General features: G+C 38.7%; 1 protein-coding gene across 2 annotated transcripts in view; it reads left to right on the top strand.

Annotated features, from left to right (window-relative positions):
- Positions 1–402: 402 nt before the first annotated feature.
- The window catches only part of LOC149844985 (deoxyhypusine hydroxylase-B-like), a 41,157-nt gene continuing 13,921 nt past the window's right edge, over positions 403–27,638 (top strand). For both annotated transcript variants that reach the window (XM_089997409.1, XM_089997407.1), the window contains exons 1-4: positions 403–728; positions 10,621–10,754; positions 10,889–11,121; positions 11,221–11,359. In XM_089997409.1, coding sequence (XP_089853535.1) covers positions 572–728; positions 10,621–10,754; positions 10,889–11,121; positions 11,221–11,359 — 663 coding nt within the window. In that variant the 5' untranslated portion in view covers positions 403–571. The remainder of the gene's footprint in view (positions 729–10,620; positions 10,755–10,888; positions 11,122–11,220; positions 11,360–27,638) is intronic.

Here is a 27,638-nt window from a genome sequence, read left to right as displayed (position 1 = left end):
CCAACGGAGCCGACCACCTACCAGCATAGTGACAAAAGTTTAAAACGGAAAATATCGGCAGCTAAAAACTTGTAATTAATAGATTTTTTTTGAAAAAACTCACTTTTTTTAGCAAAATATAGGTAATAATAAACAAATTTATAAAATTTAAAATATATTTTTATAAATAAATAGAAATAATTTTTATTTTTAAAATAACACACACAATGTTTTAAAGATAAATGACCGTTAAAAACACAAATATCACGTTTGAAATGCGTTATTTATGTTCTTACGAAAATCACGATATTTTCTAAATATCCTGAGAAATTACCATTTATATAACATTTGCGTAATTTCTTGCGACATTTTCGCAAATTTTTCAAAAATGTCGCGACATTTGTCGAACTGGGGCTACGAATTCGAACAGGCTCCACAGGACCTTCCCCCTATTCCGAGACACAGATTCTGCGTTACAATTACGCAAAACCCTAACCCTTCTCTCTCTCTCTCTCTCTGATCTTCTTGTCCCGGTATGTCTAGAAGGCCCGAGCCAAGGAATCATTGAGGTTTGCTTCCTTCCTTTCCCTCAATGGGCTCTCGATGTGAGTTCGAAGTCTCGTCGGATATGGAGAAGTTCCTCTGCGACAAGTTGCTCGACCGGAGCCAGCCGATCGCCGAGAGGTTTAGGGCTCTCTTCTCCCTTCGCAACCTCACCGGCCATGCTGTTCGCCACACCCTCATTCAAGGTTCGGTCGTTTTTGTGAATTCTCATAGTTGTAGCCTTTTTTTTGTCATCCCTTTTCTATCTGCACTTTTGTTCTTTGGTTTCGTCTTTGTATGAAATTTTGGAGATTTTTTATTTTTGTCAAGTTTAGATAAATAGAACTGTGTTTGATTCATTGTTTATATATATATATATTACTCTGTTTTATGAATTGATTTATACAATAATCATGTTTTTATCTTTTTTATTTTTTTCATTTAAATTCTACAATGTGAGACCTACTTTCCTCTGCTTTACTTCACCACATTCTGATGTACATGTGCAATCTGTTTCTTATTCAATGATTTTTTGTTTTTTCCCTCAAAAAAAAGAGAGAGAGCCCGTTGAATTGGTGATAGATAATTTGCCTCCTTTTATTTTCTTGAAAAAATTCTGTTTCAATTATTAGAGAGCAAACTTTTATTGGTTTATCATACTTATTGCTTCTTAATGTGTTAGTGAAGGTGAGGATTTTCCCACATTGTGTGTGTGCTTCTGTCCGTCTACAATTTAATATCTGTCAATTTGAAATAAAGAATGAATGTTTTTGAGGCATTATCAAATCAATTGGATGTGTATATGTCAAAAAGACAACCAGAAAATGTCTTTGGACTTAAAGGAAGGATAAATGATTCTCATCTCAAACATCACCCCCAATATCAACAAGTTTTAAAGCATGTTAATGGGTGGAGAATTGCCCCGTACATGGGGTACAAACCTTTTGAGGGACTGGGAAGAAACCAACAGGGTATAAGAGTACCTCTCACAGTAGCACCCAGGGTCTTGGTTATAAGAGGCCTAGAGGGAAGGAAGATCAAGAAGATCTCACATGAAAGAGGGCCACCATTATCAGCTAAGTAGGGGGTCCGATTACATTAAATGACATAGGATTGACAATTTTTTTGCATGAACTCAACCTTCAATCTCAGAAGTTGAGCAGCCATTTGAACTTTACTGTCTCTCCTCCATCTAAAGAAGATCAACATGCTCGTCCCAAAGCAACAAGTCAAAACATAACTGCAACAATATGGAGGAAAAAAACCCTCCTGCATCACCCCATGACCCTAAGTAAGCCTTAAAAACCTAATTATGTAAAATAGCTTTTTTTAGAAAGTAAAAAATCTCAAAAAAATAAAAAAGTTTTGAAAATCCAAAAAAACAAAACAAAATATTTCAAAAGTCCAAAAAAAAAAGTAAACCTAAGAAGATCCCAAAAAATCAAATTTCCTAGGGTCCAAGTTATCCCCTTCATTGCAGGAACATACTATTCCTATTGACAAGGCTAAGGATGCTTTTATCAAACGCCCTGTTTTTGTTTTATCCAATGATGCCTTTTTATCAAAATCATATGGGGACAAATAGAAGGAGTTTGAACCTAAGCATGGTACCAAGAGAGAGGATATCACAAAGTTACTCTAGTTCAAGTTTCTCTTTGAAAGGCAAGAAAATCCTTCTCCATTAGATAAGCCGGAACTTCTAGCAACCGAGCATAAAAAAAATTGCTACCAAACTGGCTCGACCTCGTTCGACGATATCCAAATGGTTTCGATAATATAGTTGTTTCCAACACTGGCCCGACCTCATTCGGCGAGACCCAAACAATCTTGACAATCCAATTTTTCTCTATACTGGTCTAACATCGTTCGGCGAGACCCATACAATCTTGATAACCTAGTTGTCTCTTGAACCGGCCCAACCTCGTTCGGTGAGACCCAAACGGTTTCGGCAACCCAGTTCACCTTCATTCAAACAATTATGAGAGGAGGATAGTATCATTATATAAAACAGGTGATTGAGCGATCATTTAAGGTTAGGGATATTATCCTCAAACTGATATACCACACTGGTAGCCATCCTTTAGGGAAACAATGCCCAAATTGAAAAAGTTTGTATGTGGTAGAAAAGGTTCTTCTTGGGAACTCATATCAGCTCCTCAATGCTCATGGGGTCGAGCTGTCACATCCGGTCAATGCATCACATCTTAAAATATATTATTCATGATTCGGTTCTTTTCAAAGTGACCCTTCCCTCAAGTGGGTTCCTGCATACAAGAGCTTACACATAGGACATTCAATTCTTAGGGGAAGAAAAGGTAGCGATTCGGTGCGGCCAAGGTGCTTTAATCTAATAGTTCTCGCCTATGAGTCCATAAAGATGAATTATAGGGACACAAGATTATCATCAATCCATAAGTGTAGATCCTTTGGAAGCCCACCTAGGCAATCAACTCTCCAGGAAAAGAGTTAGGTGTTGAATACCTTCGAGGTTAATCTGCTTATAGATTGATATCCTAAGAGGCCTTTTCTTTTTATCTAGATAGGAAAAACATTGAAAAAGTTTACAAAAAAATGCACAAATGGGCAATGCATAAAGGGCTAACACCTACTCTGAGTCTATGGAGTAGTGTCTGGCTTCGGTCATAAGTCTGACCTCTGGGGTAGAGGTTAGACAAGAAAAAGAGAAAGGAAAAACCAATACTTGCATCTAGATCTATGGTATAGTGGCATGCTCCAATCATATGACCACATTAGGAGTAAATGTTGGAACAAAAAAAGTGTGTTAGGAGAAAACCAATACTTACCTCTAGACCTATGTCGAGGTGGCAGGCTCTAGTCATATGACTTTCAGAAGGCAAAAGGTTGGATAGATAGTGACATCCTTCTTAGACTGGGTAGTCATGAGACCCATGATTGCCAAATCTCAGATCAAAGGACAACAAAAGTGAGGAATAAACTTATTTCGAGCTAAAAATAAAGACTTCAGGGAACTTACCTAGGGGCAAAAGTATTTGAACGCATTCTCATTAAGCTCTAGTCCTTTAGAATTCAAGCATTAGTGGAGACTATTAGACCTATCCGGTGTGCCTTGAGGCTTAATCTCATGTTCCCATAACTAGTTGCTTGAAGCCAAGGCAGAATTAGAGGAAGAAAATCCCAATGAAGTCAAGTGTCACCTATATAGTCAAAACAGCTAGGCGGTGCCTAGTCGGCTGTGTTAAAAATAAAATTGTATCCAAATACCCAATAAGGGTATTTTTGTCTTTTATCATATAGTACAGTCCACTAGGGACTGAAATGTAATTTAACATTATAATAAATAAATAAACTGCAATACAGCTTAGGCACAACAGTAAAAAATATGACTGTTGTGCACAACAGTTAAAATATGACTATTGGGCAGCAGTCCAACTAGACGTTGGACTGCCACCCAACAGTCATAATAATGACTGTTGGAAGGCAGTCCAAAGAGCTGGACTGCCTCCCATGTGTTGGAGTGAGGCTCTATAAATAGAGCCTCGCTCCCTTGTTATTCCTCAATGCTTTTAGAAGCATTTGAGGGTTTTCTCTAGAGTTTTTTTCCCATCTTATGGGCTTGTATGCCTCTTGTGCTGTTTGGTATTTTTATCTCTTTTGAGATTGTATTTGGTCCATTAGTGACCAACTTTAAGTGAGTTTATTAAAGCCCTTTGTTGGCATTGTGTTTGTTTCCCTATTGTTCTATTGTACCTTGTTTCATTACAGGCTGACCCCTAAAAGGACTAGTCGAGGACTAGGTGGATTAAAATATAAAAGAGTACACAAAATATACATAAAAATATGTTTAATTCTTTTACTAATAAGATATTTTCATTACACAAGTACAAAATTACACGCTTTCACAAAATATATTAATATACATATATATAATTCTACACACATAAATATATATATATATATATATATATATCTCAATTATTCATAACATATTCAGTGTAATCAACAAAATATGCTTTCAACCTTTCACAGAAGCACAATAACCCATACATATATAAATAACAAACAACAACAACAACAACTACGCCTTCATCCCAAAACAATTGGGGTCAGCGATATGAACCAAAAAAGAAATTCATTTTGGGTCTTCCACATGAATCCTTTTCCTCCAATCATTTCTATCCAACGCCATGTCCTCGGTGAGGTTCAAAGCATTCATATCCTTTCCTATCATCTCCATCCAAGTCTTCCTAGGCCTACCCCTACCTCCGCCTGGGTAGTTATACACTGCCGGTCCCAAGCCCGGATAAAGGAGGAGGGTTGCGGTAGGCCTGTGACAGCCAGCATAAAAACTTTGTCATATCCTATGAAAATGAACCATACATATATAAATAACATATTACATAATTCATAATATTAAATATGCTTTCAGGTTTTTATAAAAAAAAATTATAAGAAATAAAGTAACACATATATATAAAAAATTAATGAATTAAAATTAACTATGCATGCTTTCAATGATTCACAGAAAAATCCCAAAAGCAAAGTAACACACACACACACAGATATATATATATATATATATATATATATATATATATATATATATATATATATATATAATAACTATGCATGCTTTCATGATTTCACATAACAAATCACACAAACACACACATGTATATAATTATATATATAAAAAATAACAAAACATTTATAAGAATAATAAATCACTAAACTGGCTCATGCCTAGGTGGAGGCAGCTTAGGCGCTTGCCTTAGTCGGTGCTTAGTCGGCAAAATTGGTACCTTTTAGGGTACCCACCTAGGAATTGCAAAGCCTAGGCATTTTACTTACGCCTAGACCGACTAGGCGGACTAGTCAGTGCCTAGTCGGGGCTTTTGAGGTGCAAGAATTAGCTTGTCAGGAAGGTTCTAAATTTTTGAGAATCGAGAAAAGAACAAAATCTTTAACCCTAAATGACCAATCATTCGTTGCTGTCACATGTCAATCAACATGAGTCTCATTGCCATATCATGCATCATAGGCATACAAGAGTCTAGTCATAAGGATCCTAGGACTAGGGTGCGCGGAGAACTCTGTCCTTCTGTATCCTAAACCACCTGGTCCAAGTGCCTCCCTCTGATAGCCTATCGACAGGCTGGCAAAGATGGCGTGATGCTGAAGGCAGTCCCTGCTGGGGCGACTCTACCGTATCCGCAAATCCACTGGTTTGTCAGCTTGTCTATCATCTCCCTTATCTACAACCGTGCATGGGTAGATGTATAAGACTCTTTGTATTTGTCCTTAGGAGCTTTCTGCAAAATTTTGAAAAAGAAAATCATCACAAAGGCATTAAAAATTAAAAAGGGCTTGAAAGGCATGAAGGGGAACTAGATACCTATTGTGTTACCCTTGCTTGAAGCCCAACATTTTCTTTTTCCTATACAATTAAAGTGGTCAATGAGACCCAATAACAATTGCAGGTTCATACCAAAGCAACAATACAGACGGATAATGATTCATGAGAGGGTGCAACCTGTACAATAGTCCTCAGAGCCGTCAACTCCTCCTAGTCAACATCAATACCCAATCACTTTCAACATTGGCCTGACCTCATTCGACGAGACTCAAATGGTATAAAACTTTCAAAATTGTGTTGTGACAACAAAAGCGCAGTCTACGTGACAGACAATCATATATTCCATGAGCGAACCAAACATATTGAAATGAATTGTCACTGTGTTAGAAAAGAATTCTTGAAGAAAACCATTACATTGCCATATGTAGTACCATGTGAGTATCAACTGTCGGACTTCTTCACCAAAGCCCTTCCGTCTTCAAGATTCTACTTAGCAAAATCTCGGTTATGACACCATGAGTTTTGTAAGGGGTGTTAAAAGATTATTGTAATGTACATATATAACATATATATGTATATATATTTTTTAAGTGTTTCTAATAGGTAATAATACCCTTTAGGGATATTTTGGTCATTAGGATCTGCCCATTTGGGGCAGGACTGTCCTCTTATTTTTTTTTATTTTCTCATTTATGTGTTTCTTGTGTATTTTGTAGGTATTGTCAAGGGCATCAAGGTTGTAAGTAGTGTATCGTTACCCATATTGGTCGACCCAATAGTAACATCATATCGTAAATTTTTAATAGAAAATTCAAAAAAATCAAGAAAAATCAGAAAAATCAGAAAAATTTAGTAAAATTTTAAAAAAATCATATCACATGAAATAATGATGAATTTCACAAACTACATATATAAAATCAAAGATGAAGCATTTATGTCTCTATTATATACCACAAGAGTTATACTTTTTGGCAACATTCAACTGTCTAATGTACCTCATCTTTGCTGCCAATGTCTTCAAGCATGAGGTCTATGCAATGAGCAGCATACATGGTCCAATAGAATGACTCAAAATTTTTTGTTAATTCTTTACCTACTGCCCTATAATTTGTTGTATTGTCAGTAATGAATTATACAATGTTTTGAGGTTGAGCTTCTTCCATAACTTGATAAAAAACCCTCAACAATACATCTGTTGTCTTGGGCGTATTAGACAAATCAATTGATTTAAAAACATAGTTCCTTTAAGGCAATAAACAAGAAAATTTATCAAGTTTCTCGACTTTCTATTTGTCCACCCATTTGCCATGATGCTACACCCAGTCTCTCTCTATGATTGTTTCATCTAATCACAATAAGCCTTCACTTCATTCACAATAGCATGTAAAATCTTTCCTTTTAAGGGCATGATATGAAGGCATCTTGTATCCAGACCTAATACTGGTTATGACATTTGCCAAAAATGAAAGGAATTTGTTGCATTAAAAGCAATGTAGGTATCATAAAACCATCACCCAACTCTGACATCTGCCTGCTCGACTAAATGCTGAGGAGTCATAATAGTACGAATGTCAGGCTGCATCTCTGGGGCAGTTATAGGAGAGAAAAAAATTCTCATAGAGCCTCTAGCTCTGCCTCCTGGTCCTCCTCTTAAGGAACTCCTTCCTTCTCCTCTTCTTTCTCTCCCTCATCTTTTATTTTTGTGCCCGCGACACTACTACTTGCATCAGCCACACCTTTTCCCTTCGCTGCAAAACTTTCTACTTTTGACCCTATGCTATGGGTTGTAGTATTAGAAGTAGGGAGCTCATCTTCGTAATATACATCCCCTAGAGCTCAGAATACCTCATTTTTGCCTCATTCATCTCTCTTTATTCTCTTTTTCCTCTCAGATCATCAAGTAATTGCCGACATTGTCATTTTACGACATCCAACAATTTTCTTGACGTGCATGCTTGCACATTATGATGTGTCCCGGCTAAATGATGCTTCAACTGAAAGATACCATCCGAAAAACTATTTTGACAATAGTTGCATTTGATTCTTAATTGGTTTTCACTCATTACTTTAGTACACCATTGCCATGACGGATCTTCTGATGCCATGTTCTCCCAAAAACACTCAATAACAAGCAAAGAATAAGGATTTCTTACCTTAACCTACTTTCTTAAGTAAAAAGGAAAGATTTTAAATGGCCCTCTTGTAAGTAATACATCCTTTGTGCATTTCTCCATCAATAAAATATTATTTTTAATTATCTCTCTTGGCCCATAGTGGATTTTGTGTTTGAACCCATATTTGGGTTGTGTGAGTGACTCTATTGCCTCTTGTGCATAAACCCTATTGGGTTGTATTTTGTGAGAACATCCTCATTTCATTACATAAACCATATTGCTAAGGTTTTCAAATTCGGTCTGGTACTCGGCAATTGTACCCATCTGTCTGATTTTCGACAAGGAAACATTAAAATTCTGATAAGTAGAATGGCCAAACCTGATGGTGATGGCTTTCACAAATGCTCCCCAATCCTGGGTTCCCAATTGTGTTTCATACCATCGGAACCAGCGAATTGCTGCTTCCAAATAAATTGACGTGATCCCCACCTTCTGCTCATCAGGGTTTTGTAATGAAGGAAATATTGCTCTTCTCGGAAAACTCAGCTGAGCGGATTGTCCCCTACAAATCAAGGGAAATTGATTTTTGCATGTCGTCCTGAAGGTGTTAATGCCACGCGCCCTGCTCCTTCCCCTTCATTGAATGATCGTCTGGTGGCCCACGCTACTTCATCCTCCCACCGTTCCGATCTTGGCTTGGTCGTAGACACTTGAGCCAGAATTGACATTTGATCGACAAAATTTTTCATTGAGAGTTGCATCTGGTGCATCATCTCTTGCATATGTTCTTGCTGAGTCTTCGACTCAGCATGTTCCTTGCGAAACGCCTCGAGTTCTTCCTGAACTTCCTTGATTGTCATTTTTTTGTGCATGATCTCTGCTCTGATACCATTGATAGTGCCAAAATCAGGTGAAAATCAGAGGGAGATGAAATTGGAGGAAAGAGATAGTGAAGAGGGGTGATAGGGGGGTTAAGATAATCGGTTCATGCGATGGGAATTCTCCACTTCGAGGGGGAGAGCCTCCATTCTATTTCCTTATGAAAAAAATCCTTCCACCCCATATCAAATGAAACCACTTAAGGGTCACGCCTTTTACATTTCACCCCTAATCTAATGACCAATTGACAAGTAGGGCCCCCTTTTACACAATTATATTTCTCAAAACCCTCTTTGTTACACACACTATAGCTAACATGGGATGTATCTATAAGAATCTAACCAAGTAGGCAACATATTACAATCTTCCTCAATGCTATATAGGATCATGAGAACTTGGTTGAAGGAATAAATATCGCTTTTTAGATTATAATTGAAGAGAGTACCATTAGTTTAGCATAGGAGAGCTTAAAAGGAAATAAAAGCATTTATCAGTCTCAGTCCACCTCCCCAAGAGTGACCATGTTGGATAAAGAGGATTGTCCTTGTGTAGAGTATTTATTTTGTTTTAGACACCAACATGAAAACTATGGATAGCACGTGCGTCTGCTTTACTTGTATGAAATTCTGATCATGGACCACACACTTAACCACCCAATCCCAATCCTTAGTAAAGTTGCCAACTTTCTACAACTCATGATTCATGATCTTCATCCTTCTCTTCAATGTCACCATCAATTTTCATAAGCTTGGTCAGTTTCTACTCTTTTGTTTGTTTTCATGCGTATAAAGTTTTTTTTCCTCCTTCCTCTCAAATAAAGAAAAGAAAATCACAACCAAAAATGTTTCATCCTTGGGTGCATAACTTACACACAGCACTTCTGTATTTAAGAAGCATATGCCTCAAACCTATTAAGAGGCCTATGCCTCTTATGCAAAAGTATTCATTATGGATATACGAGGATTAGCTCAACTAGTTCATTCTTTTGATTGGTGAGTATTTGATGCAGTTATGAATGGGGTTGGTTTTGCAAGTTTCTTTTTGGAGGAAGGTAGATATTCTTATATTTAGCTTGTGTATCAATAGTTCTAGTTATTTACTAGGACTTTGCCTCACATACATGAGGAGCATAGCCTTCTTGAAATTTCCTTTTTTAGCACCTTCAGTCTTTCAGGCTCTACTTCATCTCTAGGTAAGCACCTTTTAGTTGAAAATGGCTAAGGTGAAAGCTTTGGGTCATCCAAGGTATAAGGCAGTAACTGCTGTTAAGAACATGTCAAAACTGAAAAACTAAAAAAGAAAAAAAAATACTACAAGATGTAAGGAACTTATAATAAGATTCTAATAGTTAAAACTAAAAAACAAGAAAAAAACCTGAAGCATAATTGAAACATAAATTTAAGGTGTATTGATTATTTCATATGTGAACCATCACTTTTGATGAATTGGCCCATCTACGTAAATAATCAACTTTATCATGATCCCTAGTAGATAAACAAAAAGTTGTTCAGTCAAAGAATTCATCATTCATCGTTCAACCAACTGATTTTTTAATGGAAAGTTGTACTCAAATATCTTATGAATGGATGCACGTTTGTATCTTTTTGCATCAAGCAATGTTTCACTGCTAGAGTATTGTCATTTTATTATGCATTGGAATATTCATAGTAATAGATTCCAAAAACTCTGGTTTTGACTTTCTTTAGTCACATCTTGAACTTGTCAATCTTTATGTCAAGTACTAACTTTATTGCTTTTCTGGGTTTCCAGCAACCAGGGATTCATCAAATCTGCTTGCTCATGAGTCTGCATTTGTATTGGGTCAGATGCAAGATGTGGAAGCTATTCCTGCTTTAGAGAAAGTTCTTGAAGATCTTTCTCTTCACCCTATTGTACGCCATGAGGTACCCTTTCCTTCGATTCTATTGTTAATTCCATGTCTACAGAAAAAGAAAATTCCTATTTCATAGATTTGGATAATTAGACGGGTTTTCCAGATTTATGCTTTATAAGAATAATTTGACTTCTTGAAGTGCAGGCAGCTGAAGCTCTTGGAGCAATTGGTTTGGAGAGTAACATCCCAATCTTGAGAAGAAGTTTAGTGTCAGATCCTGCAGAGGAAGTTCGTGAAACATGTGAACTTGCTCTAAGTCGAATAGCAGAACAGGCAAATAGTAGCAGTTCTGAGAGATCTTCAGAAGTTGCATCACCATTTCTGTCAGTTGATCCTGCTTTACCATCATCTCATAGTTCTTCTGTAGACCAGCTAAGGTAAAACATTATAGGTGCATGTTTCCCTTCCCCGGTGCATGGAATTTCTTTTTCTTTTTTGATATTAATGGTTTGATTCCTTTTCCTTTTGTATCATAGGAAAGTTCTTTTGAATGAAGAGGAAGGCATGTATGAGCGATATTCTGCTTTATTTGCTCTTCGAAATCATGGAGGGGAAGAAGCTGTCAATGCTATTATTGCTTCTTTGGGTGCTAAAAGTGCTCTTCTGCGCCATGAGGTGTGTCTAACCGCATCCTTTATCATATTTGTGTGTGCTGTGTGAACATTATAATAACGGATATTTCATTCTTGAATCTCTGTTGAAGTTTCAGTATTTTTTGGGACAATAATAGCGTTCTTGTTTATTGGTCGCAATAAGGACCTAATGTGGTCTTTATGTGGCAGATGCTGCAATTCTAGTTGTTTATTATTAATGATTTGGTTGTATAAGCGTTCAACTTAATTTTTTTATTTTATTCTTTACATATATAAGCTAAAGGGTTGATTCTCCTTAAGTGTAAACAATGGTTTAGTCTATGCAAAAAAATGCCTTTTTTTCATGTGAACTTTATGGAATGAAACAAGCGGAAATACAATAAAGAACCCAACAAGGGTTACCAAGAATACAAAGGAAGTGCACAAACACTAGTCCACCAAGGGACAATACAATATCCAAGAGAAAGCAATCACAAAAGCGCTATAAGTGCATACAAGAGCCACTATGGGCAAACACAAATATAATATATATATATATATATATATATATATATATATATATATATATATATATATATATATATACAACAACAACAACAACGCCTTCATCCCAAACAATTGGGGTCGGCCCCCTATTTATAATACAAGAGAGAAGAGGAATAGTGAGTGGGGGCAGCCCAACTAGTCATTGGGCTTGCCCCCAACAGTCATATTTATGACTCCCAATGACTAGTTAGGCTACCCCAACAACCATACTACAAAATAATATAAAAACAAAAAGTAAAGAAAAGAAAAATAAAAAGGAAAAATCGGCCCCTACTAAAAGACTGAAATACCTTTGATGGGTATTTCAGTTTATATATATATATATATATATATATATATATATATATATATATATATATCGTAATTTAACACCCCCTCAAATTTACGGTATGACCACTAAAAGTTTGTTAAGAGATACAAAACGAGGTGAGGGCAAGATCTAAGTGAAAAAGTTCATCAATTGACATTCCAAAGTTACATAGGACAATTCAATAGTTCCTCGCAAAAATTCCTTTTTGACATAGTGGTAGTCCATCTTTATGTGCTTGGTTCGTTCGTGAAAGGTGTGGTTCCTTGCAAACAAAACTCTTATTGTCGCAGCATATCTTCGAAGGACTATTGATTAATCCAATATCTTTGAGAATACTCCTCAACCAGATGATCTCTATAGTGGTTGTTGTCATGGCTTGATATTCAACTTCGGTGAATGACAAAGAGACCTATTGTTTCTTACACCTTAAAGAAATGAGTCTCCTAAAACCACACAAAAACTAGTGGTTGAGACTCTGTCATTAGGATTACCTCTCCAATCTGCATCAATATAAGCAATTAAATATAAAGAAGAAGAGGATAAAAACAACCCTTTTGTTATAGAACTCTTGATATATCTGACAATTCTTAACACAACGTTCGTGTGCATCGTAGTTGGTGCATGCTGAATCTGACTAACTGAATGCACATCATGAGCAATGTCTGGTCTTGTAATAAATAAGTAGGTCAAAGATTCAATCAGTTGCCGGTTTAGAGTTGGTTCTTTCAGAGAACTTCCATCTTCCAATCTTAATTTTGCATTCACGACCTCCAACATGACAACCTGCTTATCATCAGAAATTCTAGATCTGACAATAACATCTACAACCAGCTTCATTTGAGACAATATATATCCTCTAGGTGAATAAGTTACTTCTATACCTAAAAAATATCTTAAAAAACCAATGTCACACATATCAAAATGATTTTTAAGATTTTTTTTAATTTCATCAACTCCCTTTTGTTACTTCATGTTATGATCATATCATCAACATATAACAAAAGTATAATAATGTTAGTACCTGTATCTTTGACAAAAAATGCAGTGTTAGTATAACAAGACTTATAACCCAAGTTTAGCATAACTTCACTAAATCGATCATACCAACTATTGGGGGCTTGTTTAAGCTCATATGAAGCTTTTCTTAACGAATGAACTTTTTCTCTCTCGATCGCAAAACTGAGAGGATCCATGTATACTATCTCATTTAGGTTCCCATTCAAAAAGACATTTTTGACATTAAGCTGATAAATAGGTCATTTTCTAATGGATGCTAAAACAACGAGTGTTCTAACATTGGTCATATGAGTTACAGAAGCAAAAGTCTCTTCATAATCTATCCCATACTCTTGGGAATAACCTTTGGCTACTAACCTAACCTTATATCTTTCTAATGATTCATTCCCTTTTGTTTTGACTTTATAGACTCACCTGACTCACCTATATCTTATAATCTTTTTGCCTATAGGTAATGTTTGATTTCTCAGGTCTTGGCCTTCTCAAGGGCTCCTAGCTCTAGATTTATGGCATCAATCCATTCAGAAATTTCTTTAACTTTGTTGTAGGTTGAAGGTTCATAAAAAAATGGATAGACATAAGACATGCTCTATATCTAGGTGAAAAAGTTTCATATGACACAAACCTTTAAAATCTTGAGGTTCTACTAGATTTTCTAACACTAGTTTCTCCTAAATTTTGGTTTTGTGAATACCTATTCACATGGAGGGTGTTCAACAGTTCTTCTAGGATAGAATTGAGTATTATAGTATCCTCCATAGGAACACCATATTCATCAATATGCATATCATCAAGATCATCATCAACATGTATAATTTCATCAGAAGCCTTCTTTGGCAACAAATCAAACAAAAAGGAGTACTCAAGATTATCCTTAAGCTTATCAAAATCAAAACCATTTTTTTTTATAGAAAATTTACATTTCTTAAAACATATAATTTGCCATTTTTCTTATCATAACATCTATACCCTTTTTTGTTATTAGCATAACCAAGAAACACACATTCAATGGCTTTGGGCAATAATTTATCTCCTTTTTCAATAAGTACAAAACATTTTCATAAAAAAATTCTTAGTCTACTTAAATCTGGAGAAGATTGATAAAGTTTTTCAATTAAGAACATGTTTTGTAAAGGGGATGAAGGCATACAATTGATAAGATATACAACACTTAAGGCACCTTCAACCCAAAACCTCTTTTGAACATTTTTTGAGATTACGATGCTTTCTCTCAGCTAAGCCATTTTGTTGGGGAGTATTAGGACAAGATCTTTGATGTTAAATCCCATTTTTTTTTCAAATAATTTTTTAAATCATTAGACAAGTATTCTCTACCTGAGTTCGACAGAAAGACAACAATATTGGTTTGAAATTCGTTTTTCACAATATTGTGAAATTCTTTGAAACATGAAAATACATTGGATTTTGCCTAAGAAAATAGATCCAAGTATACCTTGTATAATCAATAAATATAACATAATAAGAAAGCCCCTCCTTTTGACATGATCGGAGCCGGTCCTCATGCATCCAAATGCACAAGTTTAAAAGTTTTAGTAAAGTTAAAAGTTCTAGAGCCAAAAGGAATTTTCTTCATTTTTCTAACAATACATTCTTAACAAATTTACAAAACGAAAGAAAATTCATGTAGTAGAGATTTTTCCTCCTGTAGCCTTCTCCAATCAGCTTCCCTAACTAAGATCCCACACCCAACATTTTTTTTATGAGGAGACCTCATACCCATAATCCAAAATTTGAGAAATTGATAATAAATTCAAGTTGAGTTTTGGAACAACTCTAACTTTAGGTACATGATTTTTTTTTTAAATGTTTAAGAAATTTCAATACTTTTAATTTTTAAATTAGTTTCGTCGGTCGTAGAAATACAAGAATTATAAAAAAGTTTTGTGTATTCGGATAAGAGAGATTCTAAAGGAGTCATGTGAAAGGAGACACCAGAGTCAAGAATCTAGGAAAGCGTATCTGGAGGAGAGGAAGTAGATATTGCGGCACCGTAAGTAGATGTGGAGGAAGTCTTAAGGTACAATTGTAATGCCTTTGTTAGATGATAACTAGAATCCTTAAAGTCCCCTCATTTCATGATAGCTTCATCATCCTTTTTGGGTGGTGTCTCTTCAACGGTTGCTAGCTTCTTTTTGAGCTTGGGACACTCCAGTTTAATGTGTTCTGGCTCTTGGCAAAAGTGGCAAATTAACTCTCCTTCTTTCATCGTTATTTTTAAAAAAATGAGGTTTATACGCTTTAACATTGTTGCCGAGTCTTGACACGATGAGAACCTCCTTACTTCCTTTAGTCATACCAAGTCGGGTCTTGGCTTACTGCACCTCTCCAAGAGCATCATCAATAGAGGTTGTGGTGGTGCTATGTAATATGGTGAACCTAAGTTACTCAAACTCGGGTCTCAACCTGAATAAAAAAGTAAACAAGTGTTCCTCCGCAAGTTGTTTTGACCTCATTTCAATAGAGGGGTCTTCCCTCTTAGGCTCAAACAATGCTAACTCGTCTCAAAGAGGTGAAAGAGTACCATAATAATGTGAAAGGAGACTTCCTCCACAAGAATTATAAAAAAGTTTTGTGTATTCGGATAAGAGAGATTCTAAAGGAGTCATGTGAAAGGAGACACCAGAGTCAAGAATCTAGGAAAGCGTATCTGGAGGAGAGGAAGTAGATATTGCGGCACCGTAAGTAGATGTGGAGGAAGTCTTAAGGTACAATTGTAATGCCTTTGTTAGATGATAACTAGAATCCTTAAAGTCCCCTCATTTCATGATAGCTTCATCATCCTTTTTGGGTGGTGTCTCTTCAACGGTTGCTAGCTTCTTTTTGAGCTTGGGACACTCCAGTTTAATGTGTTCTGGCTCTTGGCAAAAGTGGCAAATTAACTCTCCTTCTTTCATCGTTATTTTTAAAAAAATGAGGTTTATACGCTTTAACATTGTTGCCGAGTCTTGACACGATGAGAACCTCCTTACTTCCTTTAGTCATACCAAGTCGGGTCTTGGCTTACTGCACCTCTCCAAGAGCATCATCAATAGAGGTTGTGGTGGTGCTATGTAATATGGTGAACCTAAGTTACTCAAACTCGGGTCTCAACCTGAATAAAAAAGTAAACAAGTGTTCCTCCGCAAGTTGTTTTGACCTCATTTCAATAGAGGGGTCTTCCCTCTTAGGCTCAAACAATGCTAACTCGTCTCAAAGAGGTGAAAGAGTACCATAATAATCCCTCACTCTTATCTTCTTGTTTAATGCTTTGAATTTTCTCTTGAAGAAAATATTTTTGTGTTAAATTTTTTTCCATGAACATGTTTTTGAGAAAAATCCAAGTCTTACATGCTTTTTTGAACTTAACTATACTTGCCACAATCTTGAGTTTCATGTTATTAAGGAACCAAGAGAGGATTTGGGCATTTTCGACTTCCCAATCTTTCACCTTGATATAGTATTCTTTGAGTACTTTCTCTCTTTCTTTATCACTAAGATCTTTAACTTTGTCACCATCCATTTTAGTGAGTATGAGTTATGGTTCATATTTGGTACCACTCACATACCCCCATAATTTTTTGCCTTTAATATGATGCTCCATAGTGGCGGCCCACATCAAATAGTTTGAGTCGTTTAACTTGAACGCAATCACTGTCAATATTCTTTTTTGCCCATTTTGATGAAGGCAAACTTGATAGAGAGAAGCGCAAACTTTGAAAAAACTTTTGCTTTGCAACTAACTTTGGAGAAGCTTTACACAATCCCAAGAGTCTTTGGCTCTACAACAAACAACAACAACAACAACAACAACAACAAGTACGCCTTCATCCCAAAACAATTGGGGTCAGCGATATGAACCAAAAAAGAAATTCATTTTGGGTCTTCCACATGAATCCTTTTCCTCCAATCATTTCTATCCAATGCCATGTCCTCGGTGAGGTTCAAAGCATTCATATCCTTTCCTATCATCTTCATCCAAGTCTTCCTAGGCCTACCCGGACCTCTTTTAACTAATATATTTTCCCATTTCTCCAACCTTCTAACTGGAGCATCATTAGGCCTTCGCCTAATGATTAGTTATACACTGCCGGTCCCAAGCCCGGATAAAGGAGGAGGGTTGTGGTAGGCCTGTGACAGCCAGCATAAAAACTTAGTCATACCCTATGAAAATGAACCAATATGAGTCTTTGGCTCTAATACCATTTAATGAAACAAATGGAAATACAATAAAGAACCCAACCAGGGTTACCAAGAATATAAAAGAAGTGACAAACACTAGTCTACCAATAGACAATACATTATCCAAGATAAAGCAATCACAAAAGCACTATAAGTGCATATAAGAGCCACTACGGGCAAACACAAATAAAAATGTATATTTCACTTAAAATGTAATAAACTGAAAAAAAAAATTAAGCTTGGATTCGGGTCGGATTCGGACCAGGACCCGAAAGGGAGGCACCGCCTCCCGTGTCTTTTGAAGACAGCGAGGCAGGGGGCCCCCCCTTTCTTCCTCTCTCGTTCTCTCTCCCCGACTCGGCTCTGCACTCCCTCTCGCTGGAGACCCCTATCAACCCGACGCCGATGCCGACGCTGCCGCCACTTGCGACCTCCCTCCGCTGCCGCCGTCGGCGACCACCAGGTACGCCCCTCTTTTCCCTCTTTCGTTCGCCACTTTCTCCCCTTCTCTCCCCTCTGCCGCGTCTCTCTCTCGCTGTCGCCTGCAATTGGAGACGCCGGCGATCGAAGTTGACGGGCGGCCTCCGAGCTCCGACGATCGCATCGTCGGCAGCCTGCTAACTAGCGACGTGGAGGTACTCCTCCACAGCCAGCTTCTTAGAGGGACTATGGCTGTTTAGGACACGAAAGTTAGAGGCAATAACAGGTCTGTGGTGCCCTTAAGTAAGGATTGACAGACTGAGAGCTCTTTCTTGATTCTATGGGTGGGGGTGCATGGCCGTTCTTAGTTGGTGGAGCGATTTGTCTGGTTAATTCCGTTAACGAACGAGACCTCAACCTGCTAGAACCTCCCCAACCTGCCTTTGGTTCAGGTAAGTCGGCAGGGGCCAAGCCCCTGCCACTTAGCCGACAGGTCGGCAGGGGTAAAACCCCTGCCGCCTGTGAGGAGGGTTTTGGCAGGGAATTTGGGGCCCCTGCCTGCCCTTTTGTGTTCACAGGGAGGGTCGAGAGCCCTCCCTGTCTCTTCTTGGTCATAGGGAGGGTCGAGCCCTCCCTGTCCCTTCTTTTTCACAGGGAGGGTCGAGCCCTCCCTGTCTCTTTTTGTCATGCAGGGGAGGGTTCAACCCCCCTCTACTTTCGTAATATGCAGGAGGAAGGGTCGAGCCCCCTCCTCGGTCCCTTGATGTTAGGGGAGGGGTCGAGCCCCTCCCTGCTTGTCTTTTATACAGGGGGAGGGGTTGAGCCCCTCCCTGCTTGTTTATTGCGTAGGGAAGGGGTCAATCCCCTCCCTGTTTTCGTGTTTCGCTGGGAAGGGTCCGAGACCCCCCTTCCTCCCTCTATTGTTCAGGGGAGGGTCGAGCCCTCCCTGTGTTTTGTTCTGCTTGGCAAACAGGGGCTCATCCCCTATCTTTGTTTCTTTTTGCAGGACAGAGCAGGGTCGTCGTTGTTGTCCTTTTGCAGAGATGGCAGATGATCGAGTCCCCTAGCCCTCTTTGCATATTCGGCATGTAGGGTGCGGCCTCTTGCCTCCCCCTTAGTGGCTTGCAGGGAAGGGCCTCGCCTCCTTGCTCTCTTGGCAGGCAGGGCGAAGCCTTTCTCGTTGTCTTCTTCGGGCAAGGGCACGACCCCTCTGCCTCCTCGGAGTCCGCTGACAGCAAGTCAGCAGGGGCTCGCAGCCCCTGCCCCTGCTTCTTGCGCTTATAGCAGGTGCGCATGTGCACAGTGCCCCTGACCTTCTATTTTTTGGTGGTAGCTTGCTAAGATCGTTATTTTTGCAGCTCATACGACGGATCCTGATCGCGTTCCGCGACCCAAGCCGTCCACCGCTTACACTCGCAGACGCCAGCAAGCTTGCAACTCCCAAAGGTAGGGGAAGATTGCACAGAAGACTTGGACAATTGAATTGAGTTCAATTAACTAAAAGGGACAATTAAATAAATATATATGCATATATATATCATATATATTTATACGAGTACGCATTTAACTCAAGGACGCGGTTTCGCGATCCTTGTCCTTTACTTTGTCGTTGCGCATCCCGCACAGGTTTTGTGTTGCACTCCTGTTTACAGTTCCTTTACTTTGCCGTTGCGCATCGTGCAAAGGTTCTGCGTTGCACTCCTGCTTACAGTTTTTACTTGTCGTTGCACGTTGTGCGAGGATTTGCGTTGCACTTCTGCTTACCGCCTTTACTTTGCCGTTGCGCCTAGGCTCTTGCTTTTGCATATGTGTTGGTATTGCCTTGCTTTTGCAGATGACGTGCAGGTTCTTGCTCTTTGCGTATGCCTTAAAGGCATCCTCGTGGAGGATGCAAGAGACATCTATCACTCACTCTTGCGACAAGAGTTCAGTTGGGAGCTGGCGATACACCTCCGTTTAAGGAGAGGGATACCTCGCAAGGATCCTGGCTCTTCGTGTGCGCAGTCCTGCAGAGTCGACTTGAGATTTTAGGGAGCTGCGCAAAGGCATCAAAGACTGCTCCAAATCGAAGCATTTGGAAGGATGTGACTGGTCGGTTCTGCTCGCCCTTTTTGGCATATCTCGGGTGATCTCGAATTGGGGGTTCGAGCGAACTTCTTAGCGGGTGTCCTGTTTAGAAACCCGTATCCCGTCTATCGAGGCCGGTATCGAGTCATGCGAGGCATGTAGATACCCCGATAGCGGATGTGATTCGAGATAATCACATGCATAATGTTGGCACAAGGTACTGTTGTTTCAAAAGATAGAGTAAAGTTGATAAACTTTACATCTTTGTGAAACACTCTTGTTAAGGCTTCTATTGAGGAGCTATACCCCCTTCATCCTAGAGTACTTGTAGTCGTGCACGACACGTCTAGTACTGCGATGATCGGATGAGACGGTCGTGCGACCTTGAACAACGCAAAATGCAAAATGCTGTAATCACATAAATGACCTCACATTCGCCTTCACAGGCAAGATGCTCGAGTGGTTTAAAGACCACAGCATAGAATGGGTCGTTAGTTAAGCAACCCCTAACGCACCCATTCGCTTCTGGTTGTCTGTCAAGGGAGAGGACAAATCAGTACAAAAACTCCAATGGACAGGTTGTTAACAACCACCCCACGGGCAAAGATCCGTCCTCCCCAGTCATTGGAGTTAGGGGATAGAGGCTACACAAGTTAGCTCAACACTTCTGCAGAAGTTGGATGCATCCGTGGCACTGCTTTTCAGCCTCTGGGGAATCCTCTCTCGGCTAATGTCGTTCCCTTTGGAGCGGACTCAACTAGCTATTCGGGTCATTGAAAATACATAGAATAACAGACGCCCGAACTAGTCTCATTTGTTTCTACGTTTTGCCTGCGCGTACCCGCAGGCCAGTAATTATCGAAACATAAGGTCTGTTCACACTGGTCGTGGGTCGTGAGATTCGCTTGCACTACGGATTCGCTTGCACTACTGATTCACTTGCACTACTGCTTCACTCGCACTACTGTTTCACTTGCACTACTGCTTCGCTTGCACTACTAATTCGCTTGCTTGCTCGATAGTTCAGTATGCTACTCGTTGAACTGTGCACGCCTGTCAAGGCGTTACTCTAGTTGGTTAAACTGCTTACGCAGTTCTTTACGGAGTAATAAGGAGTTTCTCATACTAGTTAAATGCTTATAATAATAGCATTATACCAGTTGCTACATATTAGCATATGACTTGCTTTATCCCTTGGTCGAACTGTTTGGTGCTTATTGTAGCGTAGCACTTGTTGGCTTGCATCTCTTATGATTGATGTGATTGCATACAGCTCGTAATCTACGAACTGGTGGCAACTAGGATTGATGTGGCCGCTTGTCTTATAAGTTGCTTACATATTGTGATATAACTGTTGTCGTATGATTGCTTATGAATGGCTTGTGATATAATGGTTTATGCCTTACAATTAATTTAATTACTTGTCGATGAACTGAGCCATTTTATGGTAATTATATGTTTTACGAGCATTGTTATGAGTGCTTGTCTTATTCAGTTGTTTTGTTTGGCTGACGGGTAGAGTTAGTTACCCTTCGCCCATAGAATCAACTGAATTGCCATATCTGCGCGTTCTCATGTGTCGTTTACACATGCTTTGAGGGCCTATTTGAGGATTGCAATATTCCTTGTAGCAATCATACGATACGTAGGATTTTATGCTTCTGCGTGGAGTGATACGCTGCATATTGCTGATATACATGCTTGTGCCCATATTGTGGCTACTGACATCGAGAGCAGTCAACTGTTCGGAGCAATCGATTGTATAGATGCGTGTATCACCGAGTAGGGTGTTTGTCGAGCACCTGATCTCCAAAGGATTATCTGCGAGGGCGTGTATGATCAAGACCAGGTACCCGACTAGAGTGGTAGATTCTCTGTGAGGATGTACACTGTCCACGAACGGGTAGCCGCGAAGACGGTGAACTCCTGTGAGGAAGTGTATGGTCCAAGACCAGGTATACCATCTAGTGCGGAATTCCTTGTAAGGTTATACATTTTCCAGACCAGGTGATCCGGCGTTCATCTTGTTGTTTGTATTAGTGGCTATCGACTCTGAGAGCGGTCATTTGTGTTGATGCGTGTATCGCAATGAATTTCATTGGATATGGCATTTGTTGGGGACCCGCTTCCCAAAGGGTTCGCTGTGGGGGTATGTATGATCAAGATCAGTTGACCCGGCTAGAGCGGTAAAATCTTTGTGAGGATGTACACTGTCCACGAACGGGTAGCCGCAAAGACGGTGAACTCCTGTGAGGAAGTGTATGGTCCAAGACCGAGTATACCCTCTAGGGCGGTAATTCCTTGTCAGGTCGTATATCTCCCGGACCGAGCGATCCGATGTGGATCTTGTGTTTTTGCTTACCACAGAAAGTTTTGGTGAACTGTGACGATCTTCTGAGATTGTTTGTGATTGCCAACTATGAATTCATAGTTTCGGCTTTCTGTTTTAGCATGATTACATGCTTGACTCAGGTGTGAGAATCAGATCGTTAGCAATTTGAGTTAGTGATCATGTTTTGGACCTTCTACGGAAGGGTGAGCTTTTCTGAGAAGGTATAACGCCTTAGTGCGTCATAACCGGTGACGGTTAGCCGCGTAAGACTTTGAGAGATGAGGATAGATTAAGGTCGTTCAGGACAAAGCGTTGGTTAGAAGTAGTGAGTGACAAGCTATGTCCTGGTGGTGATTAGATGCAGAAACCTCGTTCTAGGAACGAGGACAAACTTGTTGGGTAGTAGTTCACAGCTTACGATCAAATGGATCGTATGTTGCGTTGTTCTGTTGCACTGCTTACTTGCTTTGAACTTCTTACTTGCTTTAAACTGCGTAGCCTACTGAATTAAATGTACTTAATTCATTTTCCTGTTAGTCTCTCTTGTGCACCTACTAGTTTTTCGCGAAACTAACCCATTCTATGGGTACAGGTGATGATTAGGTACTCTACGGGCGATTGCGCGATTGCAAGATGACTTCAAGACTTCTTCTTCCTGCTCTTAGCTCGCGTCCTGGACGCTATGGGTTTGTATCGGATTTTCCTTGGGATATCCGAATCTTGTGAGTTTTGGTTCTTTTAGCTAACGTGCCCAAAGTTGTCAGCTTGCCTTATGATTTATCAAAAGAAAAATCTTCCGCTGATTTCATAAAACAACTCTGAAGAAAAGAGATATTTCTAGTCTCTTGCCTGTTTTTCTGAAAAGGTTCGCAAGTTTGAAATTTGGGGCGTTACATAAAATGCTTAGAAAAACGTTAATAATACAAAGGGGGAAAGACTTCTATTTATAATACAAGAGAGAAGAGCAAGAGTGAGTGCGGGCAGCCCAATCGTTGGGCTGCCCCATCAGCCATATTACAAAATAGTATATATATAAAAAAGGAAAAATCAGCTCCTACTAGGCCCACAGGTCGAAGTATTCTGTTCATCCTAGTAGCATCAAGATGTTCAAAGATCTACAAAGAACATATTGGTGTAATGGGATGAAACTGGACGTTGATGAGTTTGTGTCTCGATGTCTTACTTGCCAGCAAGTTAAGATTGAGCACCAAAGACCTAGTGGATTGCTACAACCTTTAGACATCCCTGAGTGAAAGTGGAATGACATATCGATGGACTTCATCGTTGGTTTATCGAGGATCCGTCATCAGCATGATGTCATCTAGGTGATAATAGACTAACTGCCGAAGAGCGTCCACTTTCTGCCGATAAGGGTGAGTTAAAGTTTGGAGAGCCTGATAGATTTGTATATAGACGAGATCGTTAGACTTCATAGGGTGCCACTTTCGATCGTATCAGATCGAGATCTTCGTTTTACATCTCGTTTTTAGCTAGTTGCAGAAAGCCTTGGGTACCAAATTGAAGTTCATCACAAGGTTTTACCTGTAGACCTATGGACAGTCAGAGCGTACTATCCAAACTCTTGAGGACATGTTAAGAGTGTGTACGTTGGATTGGGCAGGAGATTGAGATAAACATGTGAAGCTTGCAGAGTTTTCATACAACAACAATTACCATGTCAGTATTGCTATGGCTTTTTATGGTAGACCTTGTAGATCCTCGGTGTGTTGGGACGAGGTTGGTGTTAGAGCAGTGGAGTGTCCAGAGGCGATCCAGCACTATTCAGACCAAGTGCGGATGATTCATTCTGCCTAAAGCCGATAGAAGAACTATGCCGATCAATGGCTTAGAGAGCTTAGTTTTGCAGTAGGCGATCACGTGTTTGTTCGGATATCGCCTACGAAGAGTGTGTTCAAGTTCGAGAAAAAAAGGAAGCTTAGCCCTTGATACATAGGACATTTTGAGATCCTCGAGCGAGTTGGTGAGTCAGCGTACCGAGTAACTTCCGCCTCAGTTTTCTCAGATCCATAATGTTTTTCACGTCTCGATATTAAGGAAGTATGTACCAGACCCCTCACATGTTATTTAGTATGAGGCAGTCGAAGTACAATCGGATTTGACGACGAAGGAGAGACTGGTGGAGATTGTGGATCGCCAGGAGCAAATACTTGGAGTAGGACGATTTCGTTTGTGAAGGTGCGTTGACAACATCATGGGCTGGATGAGTGCACCTGGGAGCCTAAGATCGATATGCTTGAACATTACCCACACTTATTCGTTACGTTATAATTTCGTGGACGAAATTCTTTTAAGAGGGTAGAGATGTAATATTTCTTAAATTTTTTTGATATTTTCAAGTTTACAAATACAAATTTTAATTAAATAATTATATTTAAAATGTCAAAAAAAATGAAAATAATAAATATGGGCTAACGTTAATATGGGTCTGGACATGGTCTAAGGCCCATTGAAGAGATCCATATATGATATGTAACACCTGTAAATTTTATTCATTTTTAACTTTTAAAATTGAGCACAATTTAAGTTAAAATCGGATTAAATTCAGGCGAAATTCAAGTTACATAAAACCAGGACCCTAGTTAGATCCGTTATGGAATGTAGATCTTGTAGGGGATCTGGTTTGGCGATTTTGGATATGGGTTGGTTCAGAAAATGCATTTTTCAAATTAGACCGACCTCTATTTTGGGTCTTTTTCACTTGGATCAGATTAGACCGGTATATATATAGGTTGACATCAATATGGATCTGGACCTGGTCCAGGATCCATATTGATTATTGCCCTTGAATGGACTGAAATCCAAATGGATATGGATATGAATTTGGACCGTGGGTCCAACCCAGACCCATAATTTATTCATAATTTATTTAAAACAAAGAGAATTTAAAACTTTAAAAAACATATATATATATAGTAGTTATAATAGAGTCTACCCTAAATAACATATTCTAGAAGAAGTTAGGATAGGGTAGAGTTTTACCTTTGGTAGAACTTTACCCCAAACAAATTATCTAGAAGGGGGAGTGGGTGTCACCACGTAGAGGACTTTTACTATATAAAGGAGGGAAAACATTTCCCTATAAAAACGTCACCTAGAGAGAGAAAGAGAGGGATGGAAAGAGGAAAAAAGAAGAGAGAAAAAGAAAGAGAGAGAGAGAGAGAGGAAAAAGAGAGAAAGAGAGAAAAAAAGAAGGGCATCACCTTCTTCTTCTTCTATTCTTTTCACATATTTCAGCAAAGCAAGGCATGGGTTCCTCTCTTTTCGATAGAAAAGGGTTTAGTATGTCTTAAATCATATGAGTTTAAGGGCTAATCATATCTGAAAATTTATGCATGTATATACTATGTATTTTTTATGTTCTTGATGCTTAAAAAATGATTTTCTGCATCCCTAAACATGTCTGCAAATTTATGCATATTTCAGAACTTCTTCACGCACAGGGAGTTCTGCTGTTCACGCTGAAAGAGGGTACACTGTTTCAGAAGGGGAAGATCACGCTGCTGTTCACGCTGGAAGAGGATACGCTGGGGAAGATCACGCTGTTGTTCACGCTGAAAGAGGATACGCTGTTTCAGAAGGTCTTCACGCACAGGATGGCCTGAGCTTTGATACCATATCAGATTTCATATCTGCTATAGCATTAACAGGAAACAGGGCGAGAGAGAGAGAGAGAACAATGGCTGGGGCGGCTCACAATGCTCGACCTCCAAGCCCTAACCATATTATATAATCAGCAAAAATACAACTATCCTTGTAATATCAGAGATATTACAAGGATGCCATTAATGAGAGTAAAACAGCATGTGTTTCATTAACATACCATGCGTATGGATCTGGATCCAGATCCATACGCAAGCTATATTTTAACAGTATATACTGTTAATTTTTATGTTCTTGATGCTTAAAATTAATTTTTTGCATCTCTAAACATGTCTGCAAATTTCTGCTTGTATATATTATGTATTTTTTATGTTCTTGATGCTTAAAATTGATTTTCTGCATCTCTGAACATATCTACAAATTTTTGCATATATATACTATGTATTTTTTATGTTCTTGACATTTAAAATTGATTTTTTGCATCCCTGAATATGTCCGCAAATTTCTGCATGTATATACTATGTATTTTTTATGTTCTTGATGCTTAAAAATTATTTTCTGCATCTCTGAACATATCTGTAAATTTTTGCATGCATATTCCATATTTTTTTGGTGTTCTTGATGCTTAAAACTGAATTTTTATATCCACGAACATGTCTGCAAATTTATGCATGCATATTCTATGTATTTTTTGTGTTCTTGATGCTTAAAACTGAATTTTTGCATCTATGAACATGTCTGAAAATTTCAGCATGCATACCATATATATTTTTACTGTTCTTGATGCTTAAATCCAAGTTTATGTGTCCCTAAACATGTCTGAAAATTCCAACATGCATATCATATTTATGTTTATCGTTCTTGATTCTTAAATCCAAGTTTATGCATTCTTCAACATGTCTGAAAATTCCAGCATGCATATCATATATATATATATATTTATCATTCTTGATGCTTAAATCCAAGTTTATTCATATCTAATCATGTCTGAAAATTTTTGCATGCATATTGTTGAAGTCGGCTAGGGTGATTGCCTAAAAACAGAAAAGAAAAAGAGAGAGAGAGAGAGAGGAAGAGAAGAATCGTATATTGCTAATTAGGTCTAATCTCACTTAAATAGAGAGATTAGACTAAAACACCTTATTTGCAATAATGCTCCTAACCTCTTGAGTAGTTACTAAACTACCCATATGCAACGGTGACTGCTTCTCAACACTTCCCCTCAAGCTGGAGCATATATATCAATAATGCTCAGTTTGTTAGAACATTTTAAAAATTTTGAACTCGCTAAGGGTTTTGTAAAGACATCAGTAATTTGGTTCTCTGAAGATATGTGCTTGGTGCAAATGTACCCAGTCTGGAATAGGTCACGTACATAGTGACAATCCACCTCAATATGCTTTGTTCGTTCATGAAATACTAGGTTATTAGCAATATAAGTAGCAGCTCTATTATCACATATTATCTCCATAGGTAATGAGACTTTCACTTGAAGATCAGTCAACACAGATTTAACCCACATCATCTCACCAGCAGTTTGAGCCATAGCCCGATATTCTGACTCAGCGCTCGACCTGGCAACAACAGTTTGTTTCTTACTTCTCCAAGTAACCAAATTTCCTCCAACAAACACACAAAATTCAGTTGTGGAATTTCTGTCAACAACCGACCCTGCATAATCAGTATATGAATAGGCAGAACATCTAAGGATGGGTTTTGTTTAAACCATAGTCCTTTACCAGGGGAGAACTTTAGATATTTGAGAATCATCATTACAGCATCCCAGTGAGTCTTTGTAGGTTTGTCGAT

This window comes from Nuphar pumila, chromosome 2 (assembly GCF_984573655.1).
Source record: "Nuphar pumila chromosome 2, dmNupPumi1.hap1.1, whole genome shotgun sequence".
Lineage (NCBI taxonomy): Eukaryota > Viridiplantae > Streptophyta > Magnoliopsida > Nymphaeales > Nymphaeaceae > Nuphar > Nuphar pumila.
The sequence above is the reverse complement of the archived record's forward strand: the minus strand, read 5'-3'. Positions and strand labels throughout refer to the sequence as shown.